The following is a 12,359-nucleotide window of genomic DNA, read 5'->3' as shown; positions in this document are numbered from 1 at the left end:
CTGGGCGAGCCTCCGAAGTGAGGGCCGGGGGCTTGAGTGACCGAAGCTACAAAAGGGGCACCGTGGACCCCTTCCTCAGGGAGGCCGGGCTCCGACCATAGGCAGGGCCCACTGAGCTGGGACTGGGGTACAGAGGGGCGAGGGGGGGGCGGAAGGAGCGGGAAGGTGGGGCTCTCTTCTCCCAAGTGCACTGTGAGCTTGGGGCTCTGGTTGCAGAGATGAAGCTGCCCCTGGCCCTAGCAGGGCTCCTGGCCCTTCTGGCTGTGCCCCGGCCCTCAGAGGCCGCTGCTCCAGGTAACAGATCAGAAGGAAGGGACAGGTGGGATGCTGGGGGCAGGCCTGAGTTCCAGGTGTGCCTTTCTCAGTGCAGGCCACCCTGGCTCGGGGCCTCATGGGAAGGGAGGTGCTTTGGACTCATTCCTGACCTTGTGACCCCTATTATTGGCAGCTGTGCTGGGGGAGGTGGAGACCTCCGTGGTTCTGACCTGCATGGAGGAGGCCAGGCGGCTAGTGGACAAGGCCTACAAGGAGCGGCGGGCAAGGTGGGATGCCGGGCACGGCCCAGTCTGGGCAAGGCTGCCTAGGCCTTTGGAAAAAGGAACAGGCCTGGGAGTGGGTGGGGCCCTTTTTCTGTCTGTGAGGCTTTGTGTGTGAGAACATCTTCCAAACCACCCCTCCCATGGCCTTGCCACTGTGTGGGCACTCAGAGCCGTACCCTGTTTGTAAAGGAAACCTTCTTTCTGTCTGTGAGACCGTCCACACGGCCCTGTGTGCCCATCTCCCGGCTGGGGCTCTGCTGAGCGTCTCTGCCCGTTTCTCTGGCTCTCACTCGCCCTTCTCCAAGCAGCATCAAGCAGCGGCTTCGCAGTGGCTCAGCCAGCCCCATGGAACTCCTGTCCTACTTCAAGCAGCCTGTGGCAGCCACTAGGACAGCTGTGAGGGCTGCTGACTATTTGCATGTGGCCCTGGACCTGCTGGAGGGGAAGCTGCGACCACTGATGTCAGGGCCCTTCAACGTCACAGGTGCTGTTGCCCCTACAACCTCAACCCCTGCTCCGCTAGTGACCCTCCACGCGACCCTACCACCTTCCAGTGATCGCCCCCAACTCTTCCACTCAGGGAGTCTCCCCTCCACGTCCTCAGACTGCCCCCCACCCCCGACCGAGGTTTCTCAGCCTAGGATAGGAAATGGGGGTCTCACCTCCCACTCCTCTCTCCCCTGCAGACGTGCTGACGCCTGCCCAGCTGAACCTGCTGTCCAAGTCGAGCGGCTGCGCCCACCAGGACCTCGGGGTGACGTGCCCTGAGAAGGACAAGTACCGCACCATCACGGGGCAGTGCAACAACAGGTGTGCCCAGCGCCGGGCTGCCCCACGGCGGGCGGTCGGGCGGCTCCGGGTGGCGTCCACGTCCTCGGGCGGACCCTGGCGCCACCTAGTGTCAGCGTCCTGGCCTCGCCCTGCAGACGCAGCCCCACGCTGGGGGCCTCCAACCGCGCCTTTGCGCGCTGGCTGCCCGCGGAGTATGAGGACGGCTTCTCGCTGCCCTACGGCTGGACGCCCGGGGTCAGGCGCGGCGGCTTCCCGGTGCCCCTGGTGAGCGCTGGCGGGCAGAGGGGACGCGGCCGGGCTCCCGGGCGCCGAGGCAGCCCTGACGCTCCGTGTCCCGCAGGCTCGCGCCGTCTCCAACGCCGTCGTGCGCTTCCCGACGGCGCAGCTGACGCCGGACCAAGACCGTTCGCTCCTATTCATGCAGTGGGGCCAGCTGATTGATCACGACCTCGATTTCACCCCTGAGCCGGCGGCCCGGGCCGCCTTTGTCAGTGGGATTAACTGCGAGATCAGCTGTGTGCAGCAGCCGCCCTGCTTTCCGCTCAAGGTGCCCCCTTCCCGCCCTGCCAGTGCCTGCCGATGGGGAGGGTGGGCATCACTCCTGGAAGTGGCCACCGCTCTCTGTGTCCAGGTTCCCATCCTTAGCTCCCTAGGAAGGCTGGCCTTGCTCTTTCTAACCCCCAAGGATCTTCCCACTGCCCCTCAAACCTCTGTGTGGGAGCCCAATGCTCAGTCCTCTTTCCTTCCTGCAAAAGGGCACCTTCCCTAAGCCCGTGTTACACAGAGCCTGGGTCGTGGGGCTGGAGCAGGACTGAGGGGACTGTGGTTTGAGCAGGGGGAGTGGGGGAGAAGGAAGGAGAATCCCAGAGGAAGACAGAGGCCAGGGAGAGAGGCAGGAAGGACAGGGAGAGAGAGAGACCGGAACAGGAGAGGGAAGAGACGGGAGCCTGGCCAGTGTAGAGGTCACATCTAGAGGAACGGGAGGAGGAGCAGACACAGGAGAAAAGTAGTGAGATATAGGTTTAGGGGTTCACCTCCAAGGAGCCCCACGTTCCCCAGGCCAGCTTTCTAGGCATTGGCCCTGAAGCTCAGAGGCACTGCAGGTGGCACCTTCCACAGTGATCCCTTGTGAGCCTTGGTAAGCCTCCCTGTAGCCTGAGGGCGCCCTGTTCTGGTGTGCGAGTTTCCCCTCCGGTCCTGGGCTGCAGGCTGCTTCTGAGTTGGGGTCAAGGCCTTCACGTGGACCGACGGGGGAAGAGCTGCTCCAGCCTGCTGTCCCCGCCTGGGTGTGATGGCTCAGTCTCCCTCTGTGTCACAGATCCCGCCCAATGACCCCCGCATCAGGAACCAACAAGACTGCATCCCGTTCTTCCGCTCCTGCCCTGCCTGCACGAAGAGCAACGTCACCATCCGCAACCAGATCAACGCCCTCACCTCCTTCCTGGACGCCAGCATGGTGTACGGCAGCGAGGAGCCCTTGGCCAGAAAGCTGCGTAACCTGACCAACCAGCTGGGGCTGATGAAGGTCAACACCCGCTTCACCGACAACGGCCGGGGCCTGCTGCCCTTCGACAACCTGCACGACGACCCCTGCCTCCTCACCAACCGCAGTGCCAGCATCCCCTGCTTCCTGGCAGGTCAGACTGGAGCAGGGACCAGGGATGATGGCACGGGGCAGGGGGGGGTCCCCGCTGGAGCCACAGTGGGCCTCTTTGTAAGCAGCTTGTGGGTTTGCGTTTAGAGAGACTCTGCCCTCACCACCTTCATGGTATTAGTCCAGTTGCCTTGTTGACAAGTTGGATGGAGCCAGAAAGGAAAAGTATAAAGCAGAAAACAATAACTCAAACCTAAGAAGGAGACTCGGTGATGGTGGAGGAGCCTCTGCCCATCCATTTCTGTCTCTCTCTTTCCCTCTGGACTCTGGCAGACAGGAGAATCGAGTCCCTGAGGAAGAGGAACCAAGGAGACAGAGCAATGGGGGGGCCTCCCCCTCTTGAATCACATCATCAGTTAGGTAGCCACTAACTCGCCACATGTGGTTATTTGCATTTAAATTTAAGTTAATTTAGATAAACGGACATTAAAAATTCACTTTCTCCACTGCACTAGCCACGTTTCATGTGCTCAGTAGCCTCGTGGGTTAGTGCGCTCTGGGGCAGCACAGCTGCGGGGCATTTCCATCAACTCAGAAAGTTCCACTGGACAAGGCCACTCCAGAACATTACCCCCTGCCCACCTCGAGTTCCTGTAATTAGAGAGGGCGGGGTTTTAAATTGAAACAGCTGTGAGCACTGGGGATACCAGGGATACCATTGGAGCAGTGATGGCGCCCATGCTCAGACATTTTCCAATCTTTTTTTCCATTGGGTCTCTTACTTGTTTTGGACTTTATTATAACATTTCTTTTTCAGTTACAGTTGACATTCAATATTATTTTACATTAGTTTTAGGTACACAGCACGGTGGTTAGACATTTGCATAATTTACTCCAATTTTTTTTTTATTCCTTGAGGGGTGGGGGGTGGGGAGGCAGAGAGACAGACTCCCACAAGCCCACAAGGGGGCGATGTTTTGCTCATCTGGGGCGTTGCTCTATTGCTCAGCAACTGAGCTCTTCCTAGACCTGAGGAGAAGCCATGGAGCCATCCTCAGCACCCAGAGCCAACTCACTCCAATCAAGCCATGGCTGCAGGAGGGGAGAGAGAGAGAAAGAGAGAAGCAAGGGGAGGGGGGAGGGGTGGAGAAGCAGATGGGCACTTCTCCTGTGTGCCCTGACCAGGAATCAAGCCTCAGACATTCACATGCCAGGCTGATGCTCTACCACTGAGCCAACCCGCCAGGGCTATTTTTTGTTGTTGTTTTGTTTTAATTCAAACCCAATAGTTGGCCTGAAGCCCTTCCCTCTGATCTCCCAACCTCTCCTCTGGTGGCTTCTAGTGGCCGAACCCTGGGGAGGAGATTTAAGGTCAGTGACAGTGTGGACTTCCTGGGCTAGTGAGGGAAGAGCTACACTCCTCAGCAGTCACGGCTGCCTCCAGCCTGGTGTTAGCGAGCTGTCTGTCCCAGGCCCGATCGTCACGACCTCTGACAGCTCACAGGATGGAAAAGCTCCTCTCGGAGTTTCCTTCCCACCAGCCTCTAGGGCTGGTGAGGACCAAGCCCAGTGTCCTGCTGAGGTGGCCTCAGGGCCTCCCAGAGGAGGGCTGTCGGGGGGAGGACTAGGGGGATCAGGGGTCTAATCCAGTTCTTCTGAAGTCTCAGGGGCGGGCCTGAACCATCCCGCGCCCTTACCCCCTTCCCTGAGCGGGCTGCACAATCCGCATGTAGTAAGGGTAGGGGCGGCGACTCCGATTGGATGGCAGTGGCTTTCTGGAGTTCTGTGTTGACAAAGATTCTGAGGTTGCATCCAATTTGAGCACGAGAGAGTGCTGGGGTCGTAGGCCGTGTCTGACATGAGCGTGGAAGTGGGGAGTGCCACATGCATGCTACTTTTTGGCCTTCTCGGAATCAAGAGGAGTCAACTAGGCAGTGTTCCTGGCTCTCTGACTTTGTATGAAGCACTGTGTGAACCCCCACGTGTCTATGTGTGTGTTGGGTGAGAGGGTCAGAAAAAGAAAGGCAAAAGACAGCAAGCCTCGCTCTCAAGGAGCTCCCAGATGGCAAGGCAGAGGTCAGATCTGACACCATCGAATGAATGTCTCTGACCAGCAGCCCCTAAGCTGAGGAAGAAGCTATTATGGTGGACCAGGGCATCAAGGCAGGGGACGTGTCATCTGAACATGGTGTGGAAAGATGGGTGGAGAGCTGGGCTGGGTGGGAGGCATTTTAAAGGAGGGAGTTTCAGCAGAGCAAGGCCATTCTGGGATGGAGGTCTCAGGAGTGACGGTACCTTTTGCTTCCCCAAGGGGACACCCGCTCCAGTGAGATGCCTGAGCTCACCTCAATGCACACACTCTTTCTGCGGGAGCACAACCGACTGGCCACACAGCTCAAGCGCCTGAACCCCCGCTGGGATGGGGAGAGGCTCTACCAGGAAGCCCGGAAGATCGTGGGAGCCATGGTCCAGGTAGGTGGTCCTGGGCCTCCGTGATGCCAGGGGTTGGGCAGAGCTGGGATCCAAATGTGTCTCTGCCTCATCCTGCCAGACAGTGGCAGTGCCGAGGGTGAGTTTTTGAGTTGCACCAAGAACTTAAAAGGAGATTCATTTAAGCCTCAGAGGAACTTGCAGAGTCTCGACTCTAGAGTGAGACTGTTCTGTATCTCCTCTTCACGGGGGCGAATCACCTAGGTGACCCTTCGCCTCCTAGCCTCCTCCCCTCCCACAGTCATCGACTGAAGCCTACTGTGAGCCACAGGCTTGCTGGGCACCGAGTCATTCCAAGAGAAAGGAGATAAAAGCATTGCCCTGGAGGGGCTTCTAAGTTAGTAGGAGAAATGAGGCATTGATAACTCACAATGACTAACAAAGCCATTTGTTATTTATGCAGAGAGCAGCATAACTGCCCTTAATTTATATTTGAGGAACTGGGGCTCAGAGAGGTTAATAACTGGCCCAAGGTCACACAGCCGGCAAGATTTCTGTTTATGCCCCTTGGTACCACTCTGTTAGACCTAGATCCACTGCTGTGGAAATAGTTCTCTGCCATGGAGGGACAAGAAGGGTCCCCCAAGCCAGGAGCAGATAAAGACTCTGCAGGGAGGGGTGAGTAGAGAGGCCACTCTGAGTAACTTCCCTCTAGATCATCACTTACCGGGACTACCTGCCCCTGGTGCTGGGGCCAGAGGCCAAGAGGAAGTACCTGCCCAGGTACCGTGGCTACAATGACTCGGTGGACCCCCGAATCTCCAACGTCTTCACCAACGCCTTCCGCTATGGCCACACTCTCATCCAACCTTTCATGTTCCGCCTGGACAATCAGTACAGGCCCGTGGGGCCCAACGCCCGCGTTCCACTCAGCAGGGTCTTCTTTGCCTCGTGGAGGGTTGTGCTGGAAGGTGAGTGGGGCCCAGGCCAGGAGGGAAGGGGCTGGCAGCTGAGGGCGGGCTTGGCCCTAGAGAGCCAGCGCAGGAGAAATCCTCGTTTCTTCCATTTTGGGGGATCTGATCTGACTCCTCCTCCTCCTTGGTGTACCAGACTCTGCTTCTACAACTAACTACAAGGAATGGGGTGGAGACGGCCCCGAGGGAGATGTTGGGGGCGCCCCGACCTTGCTAGTCTGAACAGCATGATGAGAGAGGGCCTAGTGAGGACCTTCCCACTCGGGCCCCGTTGGCACCCGGAGCTGGAAATGCCCAGCCTTCTTCTGCAATCCCCCAACCCTACTTTGAACTTGTCCTCGACTCCTATCTGAGCTCTGACTCTGAGCCAGACCCCCCCAACATTGCTCCTCTGGCCCCCAGGAGGCATCGACCCCATCCTGCGGGGCCTCATGGCCACCCCTGCCAAGCTGAACCGCCAGAACCAAATCGTGGTGGACGAGATCCGGGAGCGGCTGTTCGAGCAGGTCATGAGGATCGGGCTGGACCTGCCCGCCCTGAACATGCAGCGCAGCCGGGACCACGGCCTCCCAGGTGCGGGCCGCGGGCTCCCCTCCCCCCTCTCCAGGGCCCCCAGCTGCCCGAGGCTTCCCTGCCCCCCCACCTGGTTCTTAGGGATCCGTCTGAGGCCAGGCCCCTACCACTCCCGGGCCCACCAGGCCCATTTCCAGCAGTTCCTTAAACGGGAGCATCTTAATAACCACGAGCCCTCTGGTCCCTCTGGTCTGAAAACCCATCTCCACCATCATTTCACTTTGCTTCATCATCCGTGACCTTCGAGGGCAAGAGGCTAACTACTGTCACTTGTTTGACTGAAGAGGAAACTGGGGCTTTGCAGAGGTTCAAAACCTGCCTTGGTTTTCCAGTCGAGCCCGTGACTGCACTGGAATATGAACATAATCAGCCTCACCCCAAGGCCTGTGCCTTTGGGCTGGGACGGCAGTGTGGCCAAGCCTTCTGGACACACTTCTCCCCCTCACAGGCCTGAGGTCTCCAGAGGGGGACGATGAGATGTCCCTACTTTTGGACTTGGCAGGAGTTTGAGCAATTTAGGATTGGCCGTAGGGTCCTGGTGTGACTCAGCTGTCCCCTTGGCCTGAGCCAGGGGCTGAGGGCTCCCTAGGGGTTTAAAGCCTGGGAAAAGCCCTTCTGTGACTCTGTAGATGGTCTCAGTGTGTGGAGAAGGATACTTTTTTAGGGTACACCCACAGCCACCCGTCCGGTCCCTCCACGCAGGCTACAATGCTTGGAGGCGCTTCTGTGGGCTGCCGCAGCCCCAGACAACGGGCGAGCTGACCACGGTGCTGAAGAACGCGAACCTGGCGAGGAAGCTGATGGAGCAGTACGGCACGCCCAACAACATCGACATCTGGATGGGGGGCGTGGCCGAGCCCCTGAACGCCAACGGGCGCGTGGGCCCGCTCCTCGCCTGCCTCATCGGGACCCAGTTCAAGAAGCTCCGTGATGGCGATCGGTGAGGAGGAGGCGGGCGGAGCGCCCTAGGTGTGCCTGTGGCCCTGGGTCTGTCCTGAGCCTCCAGCATTTTCCAGTGAAATGAAGGGCTGGAAAGAAACTGCGACCTCCCGCTGTTCCAGGGAGCCCTAACGGGCTCTGAACCTGCTAGGGGGGCCGCAGGGAGGGACCTGGACCCCTGGTGGGGAAGGAGGGGAGACAGAGAACCTGCCTCTTTATTCCTCCGTGTTTCCGGGTGCAGCCAGGTGCTGTCAGCCACTACTGCACAGTCCCATCCTTGCTTCTCCTGGAACCACTTCATCAGGGTTCTGACATCTGTCGTACCTAGTGCTCACCTAGCTCATATTGTGCCTTTGGGAAGATGAGAAAAAGGTGTCCCTTTCTGGGTGGAATTATATACACCCCCAAGATTCTCTCCACCCCCATGGGTGCAGCTGGGGTCAGGGCACAGGCTTGGTGCGTGAGTGTGGGCTCGGCTCACTGTCCAGCTGGGGTCAGGGCATCCGGGAAGCTGGACTTGACCCTGTGCTGCAAGGGGGGCTTCTTCACTTATTTGAAAGCCCCTGGCTGCCTGAGGGCTTGGAGCTCTCCTGGGCTGTAGAGTGCTGTCCACTGTGGCTGTGGTCCTTCTGCATCCAGGGAGTGGCTCAAACCAGGGGATGCCCTCCCAGCCCAGGAGAGCCTCAGGCGTGACGCCGCTGGGTGTTCCCATGCAGGTTTTGGTGGCAGAATGAGGGTGTGTTCACCACGCAGCAGCGGCAGGCCCTGGCCACTATCTCCTTGCCTCGTATCATCTGTGACAACACGGGCATCACCACCGTGTCCAAGAACAACATCTTCATGTCCAACACATTCCCTCGGGACTTTGTCAACTGCACCGCCCACACCGCGCTGGACCTGGCTCCCTGGAGGGAAAGGGACTAGAGGCTGGGTAAGGGGGAGCAGAGGGGACGCGAAGGCCGGGCGCGGCCTGAACCCCAGACCTCCCTTCCCCAGGCGAGCCCATTCCTGTCCCACTGCTGGCTGGGAAAACGAACGACTAGACATTCATTCGTGTGTGTCTGTGTGTGTACACATGTGCAGTGGATATAAATTGCATTTTATGTGTGTTCTCTGTGAACATGGATGGTGTGTTGTTTATGTGAGTGTGTGTTTGCTGTTCCTGTGAGTATCGAGTATATGGAAGGCAGCAGAGCAGATGGGTAAGGAGCACAACTCAGGAGCCAGACCGCTGGGTTCAAATCCCCGCTCTGCAGCTCACTGGCTGTGTGACCTTGAGCATATTGCACAACCTCGCTGAGCCTGAGTTTCCCTCTTTGTAAATAAGAAGGAAACAGCCGCTGTTACAGCTGTCATGGCTGCTCATAGGCTTGTGGGCACCCTCTAGTTCTTTATCAAGCACTGACTGTCTGCCAGACCCTGTGCCAGGCGTGGGAAACAGAGAAAGCCAGACACCGGTTCTTCCCTCCCAGAGCTTACACTGTGACAGTGTCCTGGTTAGCGGAGGTGAACTGGTGACCCCTGGAGCAATGGCCACTGGCCATTGGGCTGTGTGTGGTGGGTCCAGGTGAGCCAGGCTCAGTCCATGGCTCCCCTCTATCTTCCTTACCCCGTTCTCCTGCTTACCCACAGGGGCTGCCAGAGAGGAACTGGGGCGCACTGGCTCTCATGTACCAGTTGTTTGTACCTGACATCTATGACAATAAAGTAGCACTGATGGGGATGTTTGCTCTGTGCGCACAGTGGGTGGAGTCTGAACTTGCCACAGGGCCTTGTGTTTTCTGAACTGGGGTGAGGGGATCCAGGAGTCTTCCTCTGGCTGGTCCATACCTGGGAGGCAGTCAGTTCTTAGAGGCCTGGGTGCCAGGCCAAACAGAGCACACTCTCCTCCCTCTCCTTCCGCCCTCACCACCGGGAGGACAGGCATTGTGGCCAAGTCCTTATTCATTTGTCACTAGTAAATCTGTGTCAGTTGTGGGGACATCGAGGGGACAAAGCTCTGTCCTGGAAGAGGGAAAGAGCAGAGATGTGATGGGAAGGCACCTCTGGGTCCGGCATCTCTGCGGCCTGGGACAGTGGTTCAGGCCCGCACACAGCAGGCTCCCTGCAGCGCTCCCTGTGGCCTGGGACAGTGGTTCAGGGTCCGCACATAGCAGGCTCCCTGCAGCCTGGGACAGTGGTTCAGGACCTGCACGCAGCAGGCTCCCTGTGGCCTGGGACAGTGGTTCGGTGCCCACACACAGCTGGCTCCCTGCAGCCTGGGACAGTGGTTCGGGGTCCGCACATAGCAGGCTCCCTGTGGCCCGGGACAGTGGTTCAGGCCCGCACACAGCTGGCTCCCTGCAGTGCTCCCTGTGGCCTGGGACAGTGGTTCAGGCCCGCACATAGCAGGCTCCCTGCGGCCCGGGACAGTGGTTCAGGCCCGCACACAGCTGGCTCCCTGCAGTGCTCCCTGTGGCCTGGGACAGTGGTTCAGGCCCGCACACAGCTGGCTCCCTGCAGTGCTCCCTGTGGCCTGGGACAGTGGTTCAGGACCTGCACGCAGCAGGCTCCCTGTGGCCCGGGACAGTGGTTCAGGACCTGCACGCAGCAGGCTCCCTGTGGCCTGGGACAGTGGTTCGGGGTCCGCACATAGCAGGCTCCCTGCGGCCCGGGACAGTGGTTCAGGCCTGCACACAGCTGGCTCCCTGCGGCCCGGGACAGTGGTTCAGGACCTGCACGCAGCAGGCTCCCTGCGGCCTGGGACAGTGGTTCGGGGCCCGCACACAGCTGGCTCCCTGCGGCCTGGGACAGTGGTTCGGGGCCCGCACACAGCTGGCTCCCTGCGGCCTGGGACAGTGGTTCGGGGCCCGCACACAGCTGGCTCCCTGCGGCCTGGGACAGTGGTTCAGGGCTGCACGCAGCAGGCTCCCTGCGGCCTGGGACAGTGGTTCAGGGCTGCACGCAGCAGGCTCCCTGCGGCCTGGGACAGTGGTTCAGGGCTGCACACAGCAGGCTCCCTGCGGCCTGGGACAGTGGTTCGGGCCGCACGCAGCAGGCTCCCTGCAGCCTGGGACAGTGGTTCAGGACCTGCACGCAGCAGGCTCCCTGCGGCCTGGGACAGTGGTTCGGGGCCCACACACAGCTGGCTCCCTGCGGCCTGGGACAGTGGTTTGGGGCCGCACACAGCTGGCTCCTTCTCAGTCCTGGCTTTATGTGGCCAGCACTGATGCAGGGGAGGGAGGGTCTGTCCCTATCGCTTGCAGTGTGACCCTGTATCTGAAAGGTGGCTTCTCTCCCGCTCCTTCTCCCCACATTTAGGGAGGGGCAGCCGCAGCTGGGAGCCTGAAGGTGTGTAGGATGCCAGAGCTAATAAACCCATAGGGGCCCCAGGCCACATAGGACCCGCCCCCCCGCAGGACAAATACTACTTATCTTCGGGTCACTGATGAGGAGCAGGGCGCTTAGAGATGCGAAGGGGCTTATCCGGGGACCTGAAGAGTGGGTATCGGAGCCAGGGCTGCAGCCCAGGTCTTCTGCTTCCTGGGCTCTTCCCACAAGATGGTTAAGTGCCTCCCATTCCCATCCCCACTCCGCCAGTCAGAGGACCTGGAGGTCTTAGCTGGGCTGGCCTTACCCAGAGGGTCATTTTAAAAGAACACATGAATCGGTATTGGGTAGTAGCACAAGGAATATTCTGGAGATGCCTCTTGAGAGGCCTCCCTGGCTCCAAAGTCTGCCCGAGAGGAAGCGGGTATTTACCAGAAGGGCCTTTGGGACAGAAATTAACTGTAGTTGTAGGAGAATCCAGGCTCAGATTTCCTTTCTGTTTGGCCCCTTGGCATTAACCCAAGCCTTCTCTCCTGCTTTTCTGTGGCCGATGCTTCTTTTCCTGGAGCTCATTGCCTCCTCTCTTTCTTGGAGAGCTCTCTGAAATTCCACCAAACCATGCGCTCTCCCGGCAACCTACCGGTGCAGACATCTTAGTAGGGAAACTGTCAGCACCTAGTGACTCCATTGGCAGTCTCTCCTAGGCCCGCCTTCCAGGGGAAACAGTGCCCTCCCGGCATCTTCAGTAGGTCATCCGATGTTTACGGAGTGCTTACGGTGTGCCAAGCACCTTACTGGGTGGCCTGAGACCCTCGGAAGCGAGCCGGGTTCCGGTTCAAGGAACTCAAATCTGGTTGAGAGGAAAGGAGGAAAGATAAGGGTGCCAAGACCATGGCCTCCGCTGAGACTTGCTCCAGGACGAGGAAAGGTGACCTCAGGCGAGCCCGACTGGGGCATCGCAGCAGGTCTAGGCCGTGACAGAGAGGGGTTTCTCCAGGCAGAGGGGGTGCCGCAGCGGATTTCAAGAGGAAGAGCCGGAACGGCCGAGGCGCTGGCCTGGCGCTTGCACGGGGCTCGCGCCTGGCGAGTGTAGCGAGACGCGGCTGAAAAGAGGGGCCGGGACAGGGCGCGCAGGATGCCGGGACTGGTCACCGGACTTGTTTGCAATGGCATCGTGGACCAAGGGGGCGGGGCTGTGCAGTGTGGCCC

General features: G+C 59.4%; 1 protein-coding gene across 2 annotated transcripts; it reads left to right on the top strand.

Moving 5' to 3' along the window:
- MPO (myeloperoxidase) lies at positions 1–9,564 on the top strand. Of its 2 annotated transcripts, XM_066364661.1 has the most exons (14): positions 1–127; positions 217–294; positions 449–542; positions 848–1,023; positions 1,226–1,349; positions 1,466–1,595; positions 1,672–1,878; positions 2,650–2,968; positions 5,237–5,397; positions 6,071–6,326; positions 6,732–6,902; positions 7,605–7,842; positions 8,558–8,772; positions 9,474–9,564. In XM_066364661.1, the coding sequence occupies exons 2-13, from the start codon at positions 219–221 to the stop codon at positions 8,763–8,765; spliced, it is 2,160 nt and encodes a 719-aa protein (XP_066220758.1). In that variant the 5' UTR covers positions 1–127; positions 217–218; the 3' UTR covers positions 8,766–8,772; positions 9,474–9,564. The 2 variants fall into 2 exon arrangements, with proteins under 2 accessions (XP_066220758.1, XP_066220757.1); XM_066364660.1 differs by having other exon boundaries at positions 12–294.
- Positions 9,565–12,359: the final 2,795 nt, after the last annotated feature.

Source organism: Saccopteryx leptura, chromosome 2 (assembly GCF_036850995.1).
Source record: "Saccopteryx leptura isolate mSacLep1 chromosome 2, mSacLep1_pri_phased_curated, whole genome shotgun sequence".
Lineage (NCBI taxonomy): Eukaryota > Metazoa > Chordata > Mammalia > Chiroptera > Emballonuridae > Saccopteryx > Saccopteryx leptura.
This window is presented reverse-complemented; position numbering and strand designations above follow the sequence as displayed.